The sequence below is a fragment of the Lytechinus pictus genome, chromosome 10, assembly GCF_037042905.1.
Source record: "Lytechinus pictus isolate F3 Inbred chromosome 10, Lp3.0, whole genome shotgun sequence".
NCBI classification, from domain to species: Eukaryota; Metazoa; Echinodermata; class Echinoidea; order Temnopleuroida; family Toxopneustidae; genus Lytechinus; species Lytechinus pictus.
In genome coordinates, this window is record NC_087254.1 from 21,504,636 (window position 1) to 21,524,234 (window position 19,599).

Sequence of the window (19,599 nt, forward strand, 5' to 3'; positions counted from 1 at the left end):
ATGGCCCCAAAATAAATTGAATTCCCGAAATTAATTTTGTTCTAATTAAAAATAAAGTTTGTGGAAGTGAATATCTGCATTCTGCACAGCACTTATCTCACTTTCCACCAATTATTAATAGGCAATATGTTTCATCTTCAAAATCTAAATAAAAAAAAATGATTCAAATCAAATTGCCAAAGTTAATTATCAAATGAACGTAATTCCTAAGGATACCAATAACCTTTCTTATAACATGTTTGCATACACTTTTTTGCCTGTACATTTTGTCATGTTTATATTGATATAACTCACTGCATGTAGATATCTAGATCTATTAGTATTTCTTGTTCTTAGACTTGCCTATATTGGCCCTATTATTAGATCTAGTAGTAATATTTTTTGCTGTTCTTTTTTTGTTAATAGGGCCAGGGCCACATGGAAGACCACCAAGTTGATGATATGTGCCGCCTGTTATCAGAAATTGAAAAAAAAAAAATAAGGGCCCACTCAGTCAAAGTCAAAGACAAAGGGTCGACAAAGTCAAAGCACAAAGACAAAGTCTCAATTTCAAAGATGCTCAAAGTCAAATCAATTCATGTTTTTGAGCGCTCTGGTAAAAGAGATATCAAAATCAGCTAAATTTACAACGGCACAAATCTAGTACAATAAGAATTTAGGATACGAAACTAGTAATTTATGGCACCACATACATCTCCTAACGACCCGTGGGGGACCAGCAGAACCTTTCATCCAGCCCGACAGTTCCGGGGGAAATTAGTGCAGCGTCCCGCTCGGTACAGCAGCAGTGAGCATTTACGGCGTGCGACGAACTCGGTTGCCATTTTTCAAATCAACGATATTTCACGTATTTTGTTATAAGATCGTACAAATTTGATAAATTTAGGTGGTCGCTAATATATTGATATGAGTGTGCAGCGTAAAAATAAATTTCTAACGTCAATTTCCGATATAATTAAAAAAAATGATTAAAAATTGTGCACGCATTTCCAATGGTAGCAGTCGACAAAAAGGCCCGGTTGGAACTATTCGAGATCCTTCAAATTTGACCTTTGACCCCTGTTGTCGCAACCTTGTTTATATAGGGCCTTGACGCTTGTGTGTTGCTGCCCTCTACGTTCGTTGGTACGTACGTACGTACGTACCGTATACGCGTACCGGGTATATGTCGAATTATAACAATAAAACACAAATTTCTGAACGTCCTACCCTCTATACTACTTTGTGTTAGAAAATCATTGGAATTGGAATTAAATCATTATTTTGTTCAAATTGGCAATCAATCAGTGTGAGTGTGATAGATCTAGGTAAGTCAAATATAAATTATAAGCAAATGTTGGACAGAGTCAGAGCTAGCCTAAGTAACACTAACAGTAACAGTAACAGAGTAGAGACAGAGTCGGAGCTACGCGAGAGCTCCCTGGCCCTGGGCCTGGGTTACATGTCCTAGTGCACGGTACGACACGCTGCGGCAGGCTAACCCAGGGAGCTTCGGCCCGCATCGCGGGCCGGAGCCCAGGGGTGGTATTCTGAAAACGTTCTTATCTTTGTTCTTATCTTTTATCTTATCTCATTGAGATAAGAAGACGCTAAAATCATTGCAAATCGGTATTCTGAAAATCTTCTTAACGCGTTCTTATCTTTGTAAGGACTGCCTCCTTCTTATCTTCAACACGCCCATTTTTAGGATATTACCAATCAAAATGCACTTTATATTGGCAGTTTAACCAATAGAAGCGTTCCTTATGTCAAGAGAATATCATGGGCGCTGTGCGTACACTGTTTCTGGCGCATTGCGCGAAATAGGCATTTTATACGCAATGACTGATTATTATTTCGAGACACGTGCACAAAATAAAGAAAGAAAAAAAGTAAATAAAGCAGGTACGAATAAAGAACAAAATATGAAGAAAGACAGTAAGTAGACAGAAAGGTGTCAGAATGAAGCAGAAATAAAAAAAAAAGATGAAAGGAACAAAGCAGAAAATAATGAAAGAAATAAAGAGTAAACGAAAGTAAGCAATCAAAAAGGACTTAAGAAAAAAAAATAATAATAAAAATAAGGAAAAAGAAATAGAACGATTATCAATGATAAAGTGAGGAAGAAAAAATAAAGAAAGAAAATAAAGAAACTTAAAGGAAAAAAGTAAAAGGAAAAAATAAAAAAGATTAAAAAAGGATAAAATGAAGTAATGAAGAAGCGAAAAAGAAAAAAGTTTGAAAAAAAGACAGTGTGAAAGAAAGAGAAAACGAAAGAATAAAAAAATGTAAAAAGTGAAGGAAGAGAGGAAAAGGAAAATGAAACAAAGAAATAACGATGAGAGAGAAAAAATGAAAGGAAAATTAAAGCAAAAATAAAGATTATAGAAAGATAAAAAGAAAGAAAGAAAGGTAAATTCAAATAAAGAAAAGGAACGAAAAGGGAAAATAAAAAGTCAAGAAAAGTTAAGAATGAATAAAAAAAGAAAACAAAAAACATTAATGGAAAGAATAAAGAAAAATATTTTTTTTAATTGATAGAAGAAAGACACAGAGAGGAAAGTAAAGAAAGAGAGTAAATAAAGAATGAACGAAAAAGAATGAGCGAATAAAGAATAAAACACAACAAAGGAGGTAAATAAGACACAAGAGTGTCAGGAAGCAGAAATTGAAAAAAAAAAATGAAAGAAAGAATAAACGAATGAACGAAAAAAGAAAAAAAAGAACCCAAAAATAAAAAGTAAAAAAAGAAAAGAAAAGAGAAATAAGGGGAAAAAATAATATTAAGGGAAGGAAGAAAGAAAGAAAAAGGGGAAAAAGGAAAAGCACATATAAAGACGAAAGAATGAAAGAAAATAATAAGGAAGAAAGAAAAAGATTACAAAAATGTGACGGAAGAAAGAAAAATGAAAAGGAAAGGAAGAGAGAAAGGGGAAAGAATAATAGCAGAAATAAAGAATAAATGAAACAAAGCAAAAGAAAAGTAAAGAAATTAAAAGATTCAAAAGAATAAAACAAAAAAATATAAAAGAAGAATGAACTTAAAGAAAGGAAGAAAGACAGACACATAGAAAGGAAGAAAGACAGACACATAGAAAGGAAGAAAAAGAGAAAATAAATAAAGAAAGAAAGAAAGAAAAAAGGGATAGAAAAAAGAGACGGGAAATAAAGGGTGAATGAAAGAAAGGGTGGGAGGAATACTTGTGGGTACTTGTTACTACTAGTGGCCATCGATTTTAAGCAAGAAAGAACGCGGACATCGTGAGATGTGATAACCCTCTAGCTATCTTAAATATTATCATAAATATCGTGAAAGATGAGAAAGAGAAAAGATAAGAACGTTTTCAGAATACCACTTATCTTCATTTTGTTCTTATCTTTTTAGCGCGTTTTTGTATTATATGCGCGAGTAATACATTTACGCGCTCAGCATAGGATGTTTAGCAAGATAAGAAAAAAAGATAGGAAAAAGATAAGAACGTTTTCAGAATACCAATTTGAGATCGTGACGTAGATAAGAACGTTTTCAGAATACCGCCCCAGGACTCGTCCGTGTAATAATAGTATGATGGGGGGACCTAAAGCTACGCACTTTGTTTTCAAACAATAAAAACTATCCCAATTTTAATATTTCAACAAATATCTTTCACTAATTTGTGGCAAAAATTCTAAAGATCATTAACCAAGAAGAAAATAACGCAAAACTCACTAATAATAATACGAAAATCCCGCCGTGTTTTCCGAACGCCTCTTCATTAGCCACCCGATGTAGAAACTAGAAGGGGTCCTAAAGCTACGCACTCGATTTATCATGCAAAAAAATAGTATTAACTGTGCCTCAATTTCTAAAATATATTCATATTATTATAGGATAAAATGAAATTTAAGCGAATATAACTCCAAAATTCCAAACAGTTGTTGGTTTTCTCTTTACTGAGATTTACTGCAGCCTCTGTAGAAAAAATTGAATAGGAATCGTTCTTCACTCTGCAGTCACAGTTCCACACACAGAGTGCGCATTTGCCATAAAAACTGTATGCGCGATGAGTGGTGCGTAGCTTTAGGACCCGCGCAGCTTTAGGACCCCCTACCATATACGAGGCAGACATACTCTCCAAAATGGGGTAGAATTGGGTCGCAACAATAGCACTCAATAAATTAAAAAAAAAAAAATAAATTATGCACTTACCCTGATTATATGGATGAAGGTCTATCGGGACACAGAATCCTGACATCGAGGCACAAACTGGACCCTCATAAAAGGAAAAGTTAGACCTCTAATATTTTTTAATAAAAAAAAGGCTCTATGACTATGGCATTTTATGATTTTGATATTGTCATTTGATCACGAAGCAGTGAACCGCCTCCCATATTAATAAGAGACACATGTAAACAAAGATGGATTTCCCAAGGAAAGGCTTGACCCTTGAACCGCTTATGTATGACGTACCTTCGATTAACGTTAACGATGTTACAAAATGCCGTTTTGAAGAACAATTTTTAGATAAAAATTATTATTTAACAAATAATAAAATCTAATACATGATTATAAATAATTATTATTATAATAATTATTTTTAATCAAGTTTCAAATTTCATTATTTGTTAAATAATAATTTATACTGCCTTGGCTCCTCTCACCAATACATTGAAGAGTTGTTGGCCCGTACGTAACAGTAAACGTTAGATCTAACATTCAGCGGAAACACGATTTTCGGATTGTTTTTTTACATAAAATGTCACATTATAAAAAAGAAATTACATCCAAATTTACGAGAAAATATCTAAAATTCAGAAATATTGTACCTTAACCCGCAGTAACCGCTAATTCCTTTCAAATGATGATCAAAACATAGTCATCCTCGATCCTTTCGTTGGTCATCGTAAGTTGCCATCTTGGATGACGTCATCATCCTTACAGACGTATTTACTATCGCTATATATCGCGATTCATGCCGCGGCGTTGCGCTTGTCTATGTGCGTGCATTCGGAACTTGTCGCTCGCATTGATTGGCCAGGATATCGAAAATTCTAATCAGAAAGCCTTGATAAAAGCATAACTCAATGAACGTAGAGGGCAGCAACACATGGTTGCCAGTTTTTCTTCTCCGGCAGAAAAATAAAAAAATGAGGAATAAATCATCGGTAACGTATATTTTCGATATTTTCTTAGAATATGCGCAATCTCAAAAGAAAGATTAGAGTCTAACGAAAATAGAGGGCCATCGTTCAGGATAATATAATGTCATTTAGACCTAAAAAAAAAATGGGGAACCACCGTCTTAGTACAGCATCACTTTATTCAGTCACATGCTTGCCATTGGTTCCCTACAATGTATTTCCACCTCCATTCACTTGCACACAAGTGTGCACATACAAATTGACGAGTGGTTCCCTAAACCACATTTTGGCCAACAAGATGAGTTTGGAAGGCTTAATACTACAATGAATGAATGAGTTGAAGAAAAAAAAGGTTTGCAGAATTAGCAAGGCTATGCCGACAATGTATATTCCCATTTGTAGGGTCTTAATACTTTTTAAAACAAGATTTTGCCAATAATTGGGAAGATCTGCAGCCTGGATTCAAAGGAATGTGTTAAAATTCAGATTTTATTTCAGTTATGTTTCCTTTTTTACCTTACTTGAGAATCTTGGGTAAAAAAAATTAAGAAAAGAAATCTCAGACAAGCCAGGACAAATGTGTGTACATGTACTATGCAAGACACAGAAGGGTACATATATGATTGGAGGTCCGGTTAGATATCCACTCAGCACTGATGATAATTTTGTTAATTGATTTGGGTATTTCATTTCACTTCTTTTATTGGTTTTTGCAACATTTTTCATTAAAAGATTTTGACAAGAAAATACATATCTAGAATTTGACATAAATAATGAACAAATAATTTTGTATATAAATTATCAAGTGTATAATACATAAAAATTTGCAGTATTTTCTGTTACACAATGAATAAGATAGTTGCAAGGGTCATCACAAAAGCAAAGCTTTTCTCGTCATGATTGCAATAATTCTTAAATTACATTTTCGGAGGTTAATTTACTTAATGTTCTGAGATTCACTGCGCAATATCTTGGGAATTCCATTTGTAATTGTGATTAGAAAGACTTGAAAATGAATGTTAAAACATTAGGAGTGTGCATGTATCCTCTTCTGACTCTATAAAGATTTTTAAAGTCTTGGACCAAGGCCTTCAGGCCAAGGTGGTCACTTATCTGTTGACTATTTGAGTCTCTGATGAATAAAAAAGGGGGACAAAAAAGGATGGGGCAGAACTACTTGTTAGACTTGAAAATGAATGTGGACTGATATGCAGTTGAATGTTCTCGCAAGTGCACAATTATCACCGTGGCGTTGTCAAGTCATCAAGAATATCTTGTAACTGTATTATTCATCGTTAGCATGAGCTGTAAATCAGCTATTTATTGCAAAGATGTTCTATTTTTAGGTGAGGTTTTTTGTATTTCCTCTTATAGAAAGTAATGATTCAATCACATGGCAGTTGTATTCATCATCCGATCTCTCACCCGCTGCATTTATACAAATTGGGTCGGCAGTATATATACATGTACATTCGGATCCATGAAGGAATAATCAATTTGCCAAGAAGTAGTGCAGGAAAGTACGCTTTCCCATTCTGCACAAGAAGGGTCCATCCTTTAGAATTATAGAACGTCCAAAAGCCTCAGAAAAACTACCTGCAATTTAACCCACAGTATTTACTTGAAGATACCATTATTTCCACAAGGAAGATTGGTTTCTTTGTCTCAATGTTAAGCTGGTGTTCTTTAGGACAGTGATACTGGTATGTACTGTACATAAAGGTTAAATTGAGACACACAATGAGGGTCATACATGTACTTTGAGGGAAACTGTAGTAGATATATATTGTTGATCAATAACACCTCAAAGGCGCAATATGGTCAGAAAATATATGTACATGTATGTACCATAGATCATTTCAAAGGATTGGTTCTTTTTACTGAACGCTTTTCACCTATAGGCCTACCGTACATTGTAGATTCTGTGAAGTCAAAGTTGCTTTTTCATGGGGATTTGGTCACGATGTGTAGTGAAGCTCACAGAGTTTGATTTCTCTTATCTCTGAAAGAAATGTCCTTTGTGTACTCAGTAAAAGCTATTTAAAGTCCCTCTTTGCCTGAATAGCTTCTTTGAACACAAAATAAGGAAGTTTACAGTTAAGTTTGCTTTGTTACCTTGGCTCTAATTGAGAAGAAAAATGCCCTTCTCTTTTGTCTCCTCACAATTGAGAGCCTCCCAAAAAAAAATCAGTCAACACACATATTTTCTGATTTGGCTTCTTGCACAGAAATGTGAGATTCCTACATGTATGTATAGTACATGTGTGCATAAAAACTGCCCACGCTAATAATGTTAAATGCCTCCTGTGTGACGTGGTCAAGAACAACTTTCTTTCAAAAATATGTGGAAGTATTAACTTTGACTTTTAGTAAAATGGATTTTTCCCCTATTTTTCTACATAGTAATAACGAGCAGACATGGCATCAGACCTGTGGAGCAAGACAAGAGAGGCTGCCAAGACTAAAATTGATGACTCGGCTGAAGCACTGAATGAACTCAGTCAACAGATCTGGTCACATCCAGAGCTGAATTTTGAAGAACACAATTCCCACAAATTCCTCACAGACTTCTTTGAGAAGGAGGGTTTTGAGGTGAGCATTTGGTCAGACAATTTTTATGTACTACTAGTATATGCCCATCCTAGACAGGAAGTATTATGGTATCATGCTTGATGTCCGTTCGTCTGCCTGTCTGTCGGCTCATATAATTTGGTGACAGTGACATGTTTTCATCTTTAATACCCTTCTGCAGTCCTTGTAAACGCAATAACTTCAGTTTGACTTAACCTAAGCTCATATGATTGGTGTGTATGATACTAGCATGGGTACCAGGAAGCCCATTGATTTTAAGGTCAAAAGGTCAAGGTCACAGTGATATGTTTTCATCTTACCCTTCTGCAGTCCTTGTAAACGCGATAACTTAAGTTTGACTTAATAACCTAGGCTCATATAATTTGGTGTGTACATGTGTATTATACTATCATGGAGCCTATTGATTTTGAGGTCAAAAGGTCAAATGTTAAGGTCACAGTGATATGCTTTCATCTTACCCTTTTAAAGTCCTTGTAAACACGATAACTTCAGTTTAACCATGGAGGTAGAAACCTCCATGGTTAAACTTAACCTACATGTAGGCTCATATAATTTGGTGTGTATGATACTTACCAGCATGGATCCCAGGAATTCTATTGATCTTGAGATCAGAAGGTCAAAGGTGAAGTCGCCACCTTCCACTCTTCTTGCTTGACCAATAACTCCATTTTCTGCATTACAAGTAGGTGTTTTATGTGCTCGCCTTAGCGACACTCTTGTTAAGATTCTATTTCCCTTGGTCATTTTCCATGGTTTATGCAGACTTAGGGGATTTCAATTCTATTCTCCTGATCCTCCCTTGTTTTGAAGTGAATGGATTAGAAGAGAACAGGTACTTGCCAACACTGATCAATGAAAAGAAAATTAAAATGATATTTCCTATTTGAAGACACTAGATCAGTCACTTTTCGATTTCATACAAGTATGGCCTGATGCTAAAACAGTAAGAAGCAAGGTGTGAAACAAACAGACCTTTATCTAACAATTTTTTACGTAGTACATATAAATTATAATGTCTAGTTGATTTTTCCTATTTTTTTTTCAATAGTTTCCATAAAACCTGTGTGTCATCTTGCTTTGTCCATACATGTATATTGAAAATATTTTGTGTAAATTGATTTTACTCAATTTCCCCACTTTTCTCAATCAACATTTTGGAGGAATGTTTTCAGTTGCAAAAAAAAAATTGAATTATTTTCTTATATTTTTTAGGTTACAAGAAATTATCACCTTCAGACTGCATTCAAGGCTACATATGGATCTGATACTGGTGTCCATGTTTGTGTGATCTGTGAATACGATGCTCTTCCTGAAATTGGCCATGCCTGTGGACATAACCTGATAGCTGAATGTGGAGCAGGTGCAGGTCTGGGAATCAAAGCTGCGCTAGAACGTGAAGAGACACCAATAGGAAGGGTAAGGGATTGAGATCTGAAAATTAGAATATGGTACAAACTGACAAACAAGAGTGTTATCCCTAAAGGGAATCAAATGTCAGTGTAATGTTGATTTAAAGGAAAAATAAAATAATAAGTGAAGGTTTGAAGTGTATCAGATAATAAGAAAATTTTCAGAAGTTATGAAACACTATACCGGCATTATAATTATGTTATTGTGATGTAGGAAATACGCTCCTTTCCTATTTGCTTCACTGTTTCAAAATGGCTCAAAATGTAATCTTCTGTCAAAATATTTTACTCAAATGTATTATTGATATCATATTTAATTACCACTCCAGGGGAAAAGTGGCTAGAGACAAAAATGAAGAGATGTCTTCTGACTCTGCTCCATTTGTCACAATTTTATCACAAATTTCCAATTGAGATGTGCATTACAGTGATCTCATTTTTCAAACGATCTTAACTTCCTTGTTTCGTATCCAGATTCCAGAAGACTTTATTATTCAGTTCTTTTTGTAAAATTTGCAAATGTTTTTTTTTTTTTTTAACTCAGGCTGGTTTCCGAGGGACTTGAAATATTCCAGATGTTCCTATTTATATGACACTAAATAGATCCTTGTGATATGATTGGTTGTAATTCAGCCCATTTTGCAGTGACGTCATCAACCATGCAATTTTGGGTCCATTCATCGTGCAAGTTTGGATCCATACGATTTTGTCCATTGCACGCACACACCGAGACTGCAGCTGCAGGCACCGGCAGTAATGACGTAATGTTCAATCAACAGACCGAACTCGCACTCGCACATTCGGTGAAAGATGAAATAATGATCCATTCAGCGAGGCGTAGCCGAGTTGAATGGATCATTTCATCTTTCACCTCATGAAGTATTCCGTCCATTGCACTAATAAACATTCATCATTTGTATACTATTCCCTTCAGCCCAAGACATCTTGGTAAAACAGCATTATGAAACACCACCTTCACACCTGGACCTTTTCATCCAAACCTGTTTTCTATACATGTAGGTGACTGTCCTAGGAACTCCTGCAGAGGAAGGAGGAGGGGGAAAGATAGATCTCATCAATGCAGGAGCATTTGAAGGCATTGACATCGCCATGATGGCGCATCCTTTCCCAAACAATGTATCAAGACCGATGATTATTGCTGTTGCAAGGTGAGGGTTTATGCCCCCTTCCCCTCCCGCTCCCCTGATTCATTATCTGATGGGGCCAATTTTACCATATTTTAAGTTTGACCAAGTAACTCTTGAAACAGAGCTAAAACAGTCATAAAAAATAAATGTAAGGAAAAAAAATATTTCGAAACTTTTCTTCTCCCCAGTCTCTTGCATCAGAATCATTCATTCATTGATAAAGATATTAAAAAGAAAATGACTCTCAAAATCATTAAATGTCATATTTGCCTTTATTTTCCTGGAAAATTTGTGTATTTGTAACTTGTGAAAATATGCTGTGTAAATCTGTATTCCGAATGAAAATACCAAGATTGCAATTTGATACCTGGATTGTTATTCACAGAGTTGTAGGCCTACTATATTTTAGTAAAATCATTTTTTTAGCTTTTATTGTAGTCGAACACAAAGTTTTAGAGAAAAACATCACTTTCGTTCCCACGTAAGTCTTTTAATAGCATATTATATTTCTCACTAAGTCTTTGAGTGGCACGAGCACTGATACATTATGTAGTTCTCACTATGGGTGTGTTCAATGTCGGTTTCCAAATGTAAATGGTAACATGAATCATGATTGAAAACGTGATTAGAAAACGCAGACATAATGAGAAACAAAGGGTGTGTTCAATGTCCTCCTTTCCTGGTTGTAAAAGTAATTGTCTTTCAAATCATGATTAGGGGGGAAATTTGAATGTAAAAAAAGATGCGTTTGTAAACGCGATCAGTTCAGGTTCTACGACCTTCAGCATCGCGAATGCAACATTGAACACGATTGGGTTTTGAAACGTCTTTAAATTTGCTCTTGCAGTAGAAGCGTACACAAGCTGGGGCCAGAATTGACCTTTCTTGTGATTGGTAAAACTGCTCAATAAAGCTGTGCTAACGAGAGCGGGAAATTTAAAGACGATTAACAAATAATCAGCTTTGTATTTTCGACACTGAACAGTGCACTGCTGATCGTGTTCTGTGTTTTGTAATTGAGTTTTCAATCATGATTCATGTTGCTGTTTAAATTTGAAACTCGACATTGAACACACCCTATTGCTACCCAGTACCCACCCTTATTGTTGCTAACAACTATTTATGCCATTTCCTGGAACTAAAAGATTCATCATTCTTCATGAAAATTGATTCTTAACCTATTTGGTGTTGAATTTGAACTAAATTATTCATATTCATCTAACCATTTTAATCAGAAAAAAATTACCATGTTGGTACATGTATGGATTCATTCAATATGAACATTTTGCATCATTACACAATTTTACCAAGGATCATATCAATTTGATGATAGTATCTTCATTTGTCTTTTGGATTATTATTCAGATATTCAGGAAATATATATAACATTATGCTTCTAATTTTTTGATAACTTTTATCATGATTGCTATTAAGAAAGCATGAATGCTTGTAAGCAAGCAACTAGAGGACCGTCGTCTTAAGGTCATTTGAGGCTTAATTGAGGCTTAATGCCTTTAAGGGCACTAGCGCACCAAGTGGGAATTGAACACAAGTAACCAGAATCATAAACCCTCGCTCTACCGACTGAGCTACATGTATCACGCCATCTCTATCAATGATAGTTGTGTTTATCATGGTTGAATATCATTTTTGCTAATATTAATACATGTAAATCAAAATGGCCTGTATTCTGAAGTCAGATTTAACTTTAACAGTAACTCTTTGATAAGAAAAAAAAAAATTATGTTTATATTATATATTTCTTATGATTACTCTTTTGTTTCCTTTTGCTTTTACAATGAAAAAAAAATCATTCCGGGACAATTATGAACAATTTGGGTGTCATATGAGTTTATAAATTGAATATGTACTGTCAGGGATTTGTGCTCCAATTGGCTCTCCATAGATAAACCACAATCTTAAACCAGGGTTTAGTTTAAACCCGAGTTCAGAATACTGGCCAATGGGTGTGATTGATTTCATCTAGTGTGACTCAAATTTTTATCAGACATGCGTTGATGATAGTCTGCAACAAATCAAGTGCTCAGTTCTTGAGTGATAAGACATCATTACCGCATAACAAATCACTCATTTAATGTACTGTACTCATGTTTTTGTCAGAAGATGTGCTCTCACATTCATGTTGTCATATGTGCACTAACTTGCTTAAAGGAGAATTTAATATTGGTAATGATTTATTTGGAGAAAAAAAAGAAAGACAGAAAACAAAAATCACAGTGAAAGTGAAATTTGACAATAAGAGATAAGCTAAAAGGATGAGGCCACCGCATCCCCTACAACTGGTCCACAATCTGATTTGGAACAAATCCCAATTTGTTCATTTTCTGAAAATGTAAAGAATCTTTTTATTTGAGGTTCAAATTAACTGAAAAAATACTAATATTACATTATTTGATGATTGCAAGCTTTTATTTTGGAGTAAAGGCCAAGTTAGTTTCAAGTCATAGCCTATCGTACGGCTGCTGTAATGTCATTACGACTAGATATTACATTTGAAATTTGCTTTTATTCTATTAAGGTTGATACATGTAGCGTAGTTACCGATATGAACATAGGTATTTGTACGATGATTTCGAACATTATACAGTAAGATATTAGGTATTAGCATCAAATTCTACATGTTCGTTTTATTCCAATATGGGATCGCAGTCTAATCGTAACGTGTGCGGTGTCCTTAAGACTATATATCTGAATTAGCAATTTGGTATGTAAATTGTTGATAGAGTGGCAGGTATGGCTTTTCAATATGTCATGTACTTAATAGAGGAAATTGCAATTTACCATATGCTCCTTCTTCTCAGGACATTAGGCTTGTAAACCCCAAAATAACAGATGTACATGTAGAATATTATGATAAGTTCTTATTACATGTATGATAAATCCTATAACAGAAAAAGCATGATACTGATTAAAAAAAAAGAATGAAAACAGATCATCTTCATCATCCATATTTTTTCTGTCCTATTTTCATTTAAATAATCATTGTCATTGTAGTAGTAGCAGTTGGAGGAGGAGGAGTAGTAGTAGTAGTAGTAGTTTTTGTTGTAGTAGAAGTAGTTGTAGTAGTAGAAGTAGTACCATTATTATTACAATCATTTTCTTTTTTCTGTCCCATTTTCTTTTAAAATTTTCCTTGTCATAAATATTATTATCATTTATTGCTATTATTATTATCATTACCAAATATAATAATCACAATAATTTTTTTATTTCCTATTTTATTTTGAATAATTATTATTGTCATCAATATTATTATTGTCTTATTGTTATTATTAATATCATCATGATGATTGTATCATTTTGTTTTAACAGGATGATAATATCATATAGTGGTGTTGCATCCCACGCTTCAACATGTCCCTGGGAAGGAGTGAATGCATTAGATGCAGCTGTTATGTGCTACAATAATATTTCGGTCATGAGGCAACAGTTAAAACCCGAATGGAGAGTTCATGGTACGTTATTAATAATGATAATAGAATCATTCTTTTATGACATATTATACCTTTCAAAAAAGATCTCTGTGCAAAGCAGGCAAAAAAAGAATGAGGAAGAAAGGACACAGGAAAGCTGCTGGAAATGCTACTAGATGATGTTTTTGTCACTTAAATGTTTTCAAAGCAGATTTGAATTGTATTATCTTGCTTTAAATACTGTTGAAGATTTCAAGTTTGGTGTTTTGTGCTGGTGGATGTGTTTAAAATGTTCTAAACTAAAAAGGAGAGCTCTGCAAAAGCATGCCAAGCTCTGAACAGAGGATTTACTTGGCTTAGGTTCAATACAAGGATAATTTCTGTAGAATTTGAGAAGTGTGATGAAATTATTATTGCCTCATGATAATATCTTGCACAACGAGAAATAAATCCAACCTCTGATCATATTTTGTAAAGCACTTTAAAGGAATGCAGCCAGTTGAAGCCTGAAGGGTGTTAAATGGGGAGGGGGAATTTGACTACAATGTTGATGGAATACACATCTTTTTGTTTTGACTTTGGACGCTGCCTACCAATCATCCAAACACGCGCCCAAACTCTCCACACGTCTTGCAGCGCAGCTTTACTGACAGCTACGCGGAGCTCAAGCTCAACTGATCGCCAGTGTAATTCTTGCACCCATTGCTTTTGGCATGAGGGAAGAGAGATGCGCGATCAGCCAATCAGCTATGGATTCCATCTACTGCAATGGTATGGGGATTCTTCCAAGTGTGGAGTGCAACAGAAGAAAAACCTTGGAACAGGTTTTCTTTGGCACCTGGCTATGGAAGAGAAATGGTATGCAGTGGAACGGAAAATTGGGTGTAAAAACGGGGGTCCCTTCCGCGGCACATACCCACTGTCCAAAATATACTGAGAAAACTTTCAAATTTCTCACCTATTGTTTTTTACTGGGTTTTCGGCAAACTTTCATATATTGATCTTGTTTTTAGGCATTTGTTGAAATAAACTTGATGGCAGGGTGAACTTCACTTGAAATGGAAAGCGAGGGTGCTGAACTGAGCTCCAAAATAGACGTTGAAACTTGAATATTTTATCTGTACTAAGACTACAGACAATATTTACTGTATAGTTTTCATGGTTTAGAAAGCTTTGTTACACATATTGATTATGATTTTTGATAATTTTTTTTCTTTGAAAATTTATGTGCAAATTAAATTAAACATGTCAGGATGATCATATTCCAAGCTCTGAGGTTATTTGTCTAATGATGGAACAAAAATGAAATTACAACAATCAGGGAAATACATATTAGCTCAGCTAAGCTCATACATGTAAGATAGAGATTGAGATTATAAGTTATAGATCAAGATTTTATAAAACTGTCCATGATAGCGTTGCAGTGTTTGGGAGGATGTGCCACTTTGTGAGAGTTTATAGCCGGGGGGGGGGGGGTGGATTGTACAAAGGTGTCTGTGCAAGTAGCAACAAGGAGCAACTTTTTGTCACAGATATCTTATGATGCTCCATTTATTTAAAAGGCTCCTTTTGAATATATTACCTCAAATATATTTCATTTTTACTTTGAAGTGAATGAAAACCATTGCTTACAAATAAAGTAGTATTTATTTTGTTATATAAAAATCAGTTTACAAATATATAATGTTAATAGTTTATAATAAATTGTTAAAATGCGCCTCATACATTGCATCATAGTAGACAGGTGACACGAAAGCTGAACCCTGCAATGACCCTTTCGTCCAATCGGTTCCAGGATAACACTGTTATTTTCATGGGCTTGTGTCTTTTTCCATCTGTCAGGTATATTTTCAAAAGGTGGGGCCAAGCCCAATATCATACCTGAAGAAGCTGAACTCACCTATTACCTGAGGGCACCCACACAGGAAGAACTTTCACAGCTCAAGAAAAAGATTGTGGGATGCACTGAGGGTGCTGCCGTGGCAACGGGGTGCAAGGTAAGGAGACTATTGCACGAAACTTGCTACCAATCGCGAGTCACGTCTCGGTCGCAAGACCAAATTTTAAACCTTGTAAAAGAAAGTAGAAAATGATTTCTGTATTAGATTGATCAAATGACTAATTTTAATTTGTAACCCCATTCTTTCTTTCATATCTTTGTTTTAGTTCATACTCTGGCCTGTTTTCTGAACATTGGTTTAATTTAAGCTAATTATCTTGTAGCCCAGTCCCTCTTTTCATATCCAGACTAGTGCACAGTCACAGTGGTCTTAAGCTATGTAGATATACATTATGATGTGTGTCATCACCATTCTTTAATGAGTTTGCCACATCTTTTATTAGAAGTCAATGATCTCTACTTTTATGTCCATCTTTTAAGCAATCTCATTGGATTGTAACCCCAATCTTTTCTTTCACATCCAATGCTGAGTCAAATATCCCTGAGGCTATGCTTATGTTTTCACAAATCTTGCAAGATTTTTCAACCCTCATCTGTTCATTCATAATGTCATATCCAATGGTAAATTGATGATCTCTAAGATTACACTTATCTCACCAATAAATGATTGGAAGTTCCGTACATCTGTATATTTGCACAATGAATGCTATGCTAAAATTTTTTCACCTATCTTATAGGATTATACAACCCCCATCCTGTCTTTCATATCTAATGCTTAGTTAAAGAGCTCTTAGCCTATGCTTATTTCATCATCAATGGTTGAAAGTCCTGTCTCTTTCTTGTGTTATTGCTCAGGATATGCTAATCTTTTGATCAATCTTATACATGTTGTAGGAGGGTAACCCTCATCTTTTCTTCCACATCCAGTGCTCTGTCACAGATCGCCGAGGCTATGCTAATCTCATCACCAATCCGACCATGGCATCGATCTATGAGAAGGAGGCCGGTGATATGGGCGTGGTCTTTGATAAAGAGGGTGGCTCGGGTTCCACCGACATGGGGGATGTATCCTACGTGGTCCCTAGCATACACCCTTTCTACTACATGGGTACTACTGCAGCCAACCATTCTAGGCCGTTCACTGCAGCTGCAGGTATGTACACCCTGTGATGTTTCTTTGAACAAATGTACAAATTATTGGGATTTTAGAAAGCTGAATATGATAATATTGATGGTGATGGTGATGATGATGACGATGACAATGATGGTGATGAGGATGATGATGATGAGGATGATGATGATAATAATAATTTATATCCAGCATTTAGGTGTGCTAAAATCTATACCATAGCACTTTCAAATGTAAATCTTTTGGGGAAAAGATGAAAAATTTGATGTATTAGTTACCAGATAACAAAAGTGAGTAGAATCTTCTGTTGATGTGTTTTAGTATAATTTCAAATGTGGTAGTAGAGGCAGCTTTCCGAATGGAAAAAGGGGATGTGGTTCTAAGCCATTAATAATAATAATAATAATAATATGTCCATTTATATAGCACAGTTACTATGTGCATATACTCAACTGCGCTTTGATACTTGGTATCATATTATTACCCCGGCTGTAGCTAAGCCGCCATATTAATAGGCGCTAAAGCGTTCAAGGAATAAATCCTACCGGGTACCCATTCACGTCACCTGGGTCAAGTGCAGCACAATTTGGATGAATTTCTTGCCGAAGGAAATTACGCCATGGCTGGGATTCAAACCCACGACCCTCTGTTTCAAAGTCCGGAGACTATTCCACTGGGCCACAACGCTCCATTCACTTACATGGGCAACAGCAATGCATTTCGCTGAAACTTTGCATTTTGATGAGGATTACTTGACCATCATTGAAAGATACATGACAACAAAAAAGAAAAAAGAAACCAAACAGGTGTAAATAATCAAAATTTACAATGCTCTATTGAAATTGAGGGGATGATTATGTGGTAATTATTAATTTCAACTGGTCTCTATCAAATCTCTACCTCTCTCATCCCCATCTCTCCCCACCCCCCCCCCCCCCCCATCACCGTGTGCGTGTCTCTTACTCATATATTCTTTATCATAGCAATTAATTATCTACTCATTACCAATTCTATCTCTGATTGATTTTCAGGTGCTCCAGAAGCCCAGGCACCGACTCTGATCCAGGCTAAGTCCATGGCTCTGACAGCTCTTGAAATCATGAAGCCTGGAAATGAGGACGTCTTAGCAAGTGTTAAAAAGGACTTTGCTTGCCAGATGAATGGAACAATGGCATAGTTCATTAGAGTGATCCGTGAATAATCGATAGATTTTAATATTTAACTTTTTATTATATGCAATTGAAAATGTATTTTATTTCCTCATCCCTTAAACTATTCCTTATATGTACATATATATTGCTCATCTTTTTATTCAAACTTTGATCTCAGGAACTTTGAAGCTGATTGGAAAGACTTACACTAGTCCTAATTTCTATCCTTATATGAGGAATTTTAATCCAGTCTTTTCAGATCGCTTAATTTTCCATTCATACATAATTCATATAGAAGTATTATAGAAAGTGCTAAAATACAATATTGAATATTGTAATACATGAAATCTAAAATTTTGTATGTATCATTATAACTTTTTATCGTATTGATGAGCTTCAGGTGCCATGTACTGAACATCATACGTGATCGGCTCATGTACTGCAAGTGCATTTTTCACTGATTTTAATCTAGTAAAAAGGGAGATTTAATTTTATTTATCTCTAATCATCTTTAGAAAAATAGAGGTATTATACAAGAAAACCCACATACATGTACTTGCAAACAAAGGCAGATCATGCAAAATATGCATTCAAACAAAAACAGAATGAAATAATGAGAGACGTGTGCGGGGATGAGCTAATTAAGCAGGAAATGAGACCTTATACTTGAGTTCATCCCTGATGAATAATATTAATGATTTTAAACTAAATGTCATATTATTGAAAGTGATATCAGATGGTATGTGCCCATTTTATACAACTCATTTCTGTTTTTTTTTTAGGTGATGAATTTATTAGGATATCATTCTTGCTTTTCTACCCAAACAACTGAAAAAATAATGAGCACAACGTTATGAGTGATGTGACTTTGAAGATATCACTCTCTACTAGTGATTAGAGTAAGAATGTACACTTTTTTGTCAAATATTAAATAAGTAATAGCAATACGAATTTGAAGTGCAATTAGTAGCTGATGCATAACAATCTGTATCAGAGAGATAATATGCTTTATGTTATATGTTAAATCATCCATTGCTAAATCATGATCTCCTCATGAAATAACAAGAACCTGAATGAATAATATAATATAATATTCAAAAAGAATATTATAATTCATAAATGATCTGAATATTTTTCTGATACATTTGTAAAGGTAAAGTTGCACAAATCATCATTGTCATAAAAAATAGTAGGATTAGAATTGTATTATTGATCTTAAATTGAATAGAATGAACCTTGAAATACAAGTATTTGCACAAATGTTAAAAATCTTGTTGAAATAATCCAATACAGTGATTTCAGACATGTATATCACTTTATACAGTTTTTAATCCGAGGTATCAGTAGTCAAAATGGAGTATACCTACTTATTTTAACAGGTTATTTTTCTACATTCAGCAATGTAGCCCTATAACAACTATGTAGAATTCTTTTTTCCTCTTAGCGTAGATTTGAGCAGCGATCTATTGTGTTGCCCCCCCCCCCCCACTTGACGAGCATGATGTCTCTTGTATGCCTTTAATCTGAGGCAATAAAATGTATTGTATATTTACATTGTTTTCTATGCAATACTATGGTATTTTGCCTATCAATGTACAGTGCGTCCCAGAAAAAACGAAACCGAGATTAAGCAATGATTTATCATAACTTAATCACAAGTGCAATAGACAAATGACCTACCATTGTAAAGCTTAGAATCTCCTCTTTCATCTGATATGACTTAGATTATTCCTCAT

At 34.8% G+C, this 19,599-nt stretch overlaps 1 protein-coding gene across 1 annotated transcript; it reads left to right on the forward strand.

The window, feature by feature from the left end:
* The first annotated feature begins 1,148 nt into the window (after positions 1–1,148).
* LOC129269273 (xaa-Arg dipeptidase-like) lies at positions 1,149–19,080 on the forward strand. Its single transcript, XM_054906749.2, has 8 exons — positions 1,149–1,307; positions 7,504–7,692; positions 8,905–9,108; positions 10,122–10,270; positions 13,583–13,725; positions 15,526–15,680; positions 16,511–16,736; positions 17,744–19,080. The coding sequence occupies exons 2-8, from the start codon at positions 7,519–7,521 to the stop codon at positions 17,887–17,889; spliced, it is 1,197 nt and encodes a 398-aa protein (XP_054762724.2). The 5' UTR covers positions 1,149–1,307; positions 7,504–7,518; the 3' UTR covers positions 17,890–19,080.
* Positions 19,081–19,599: the final 519 nt, after the last annotated feature.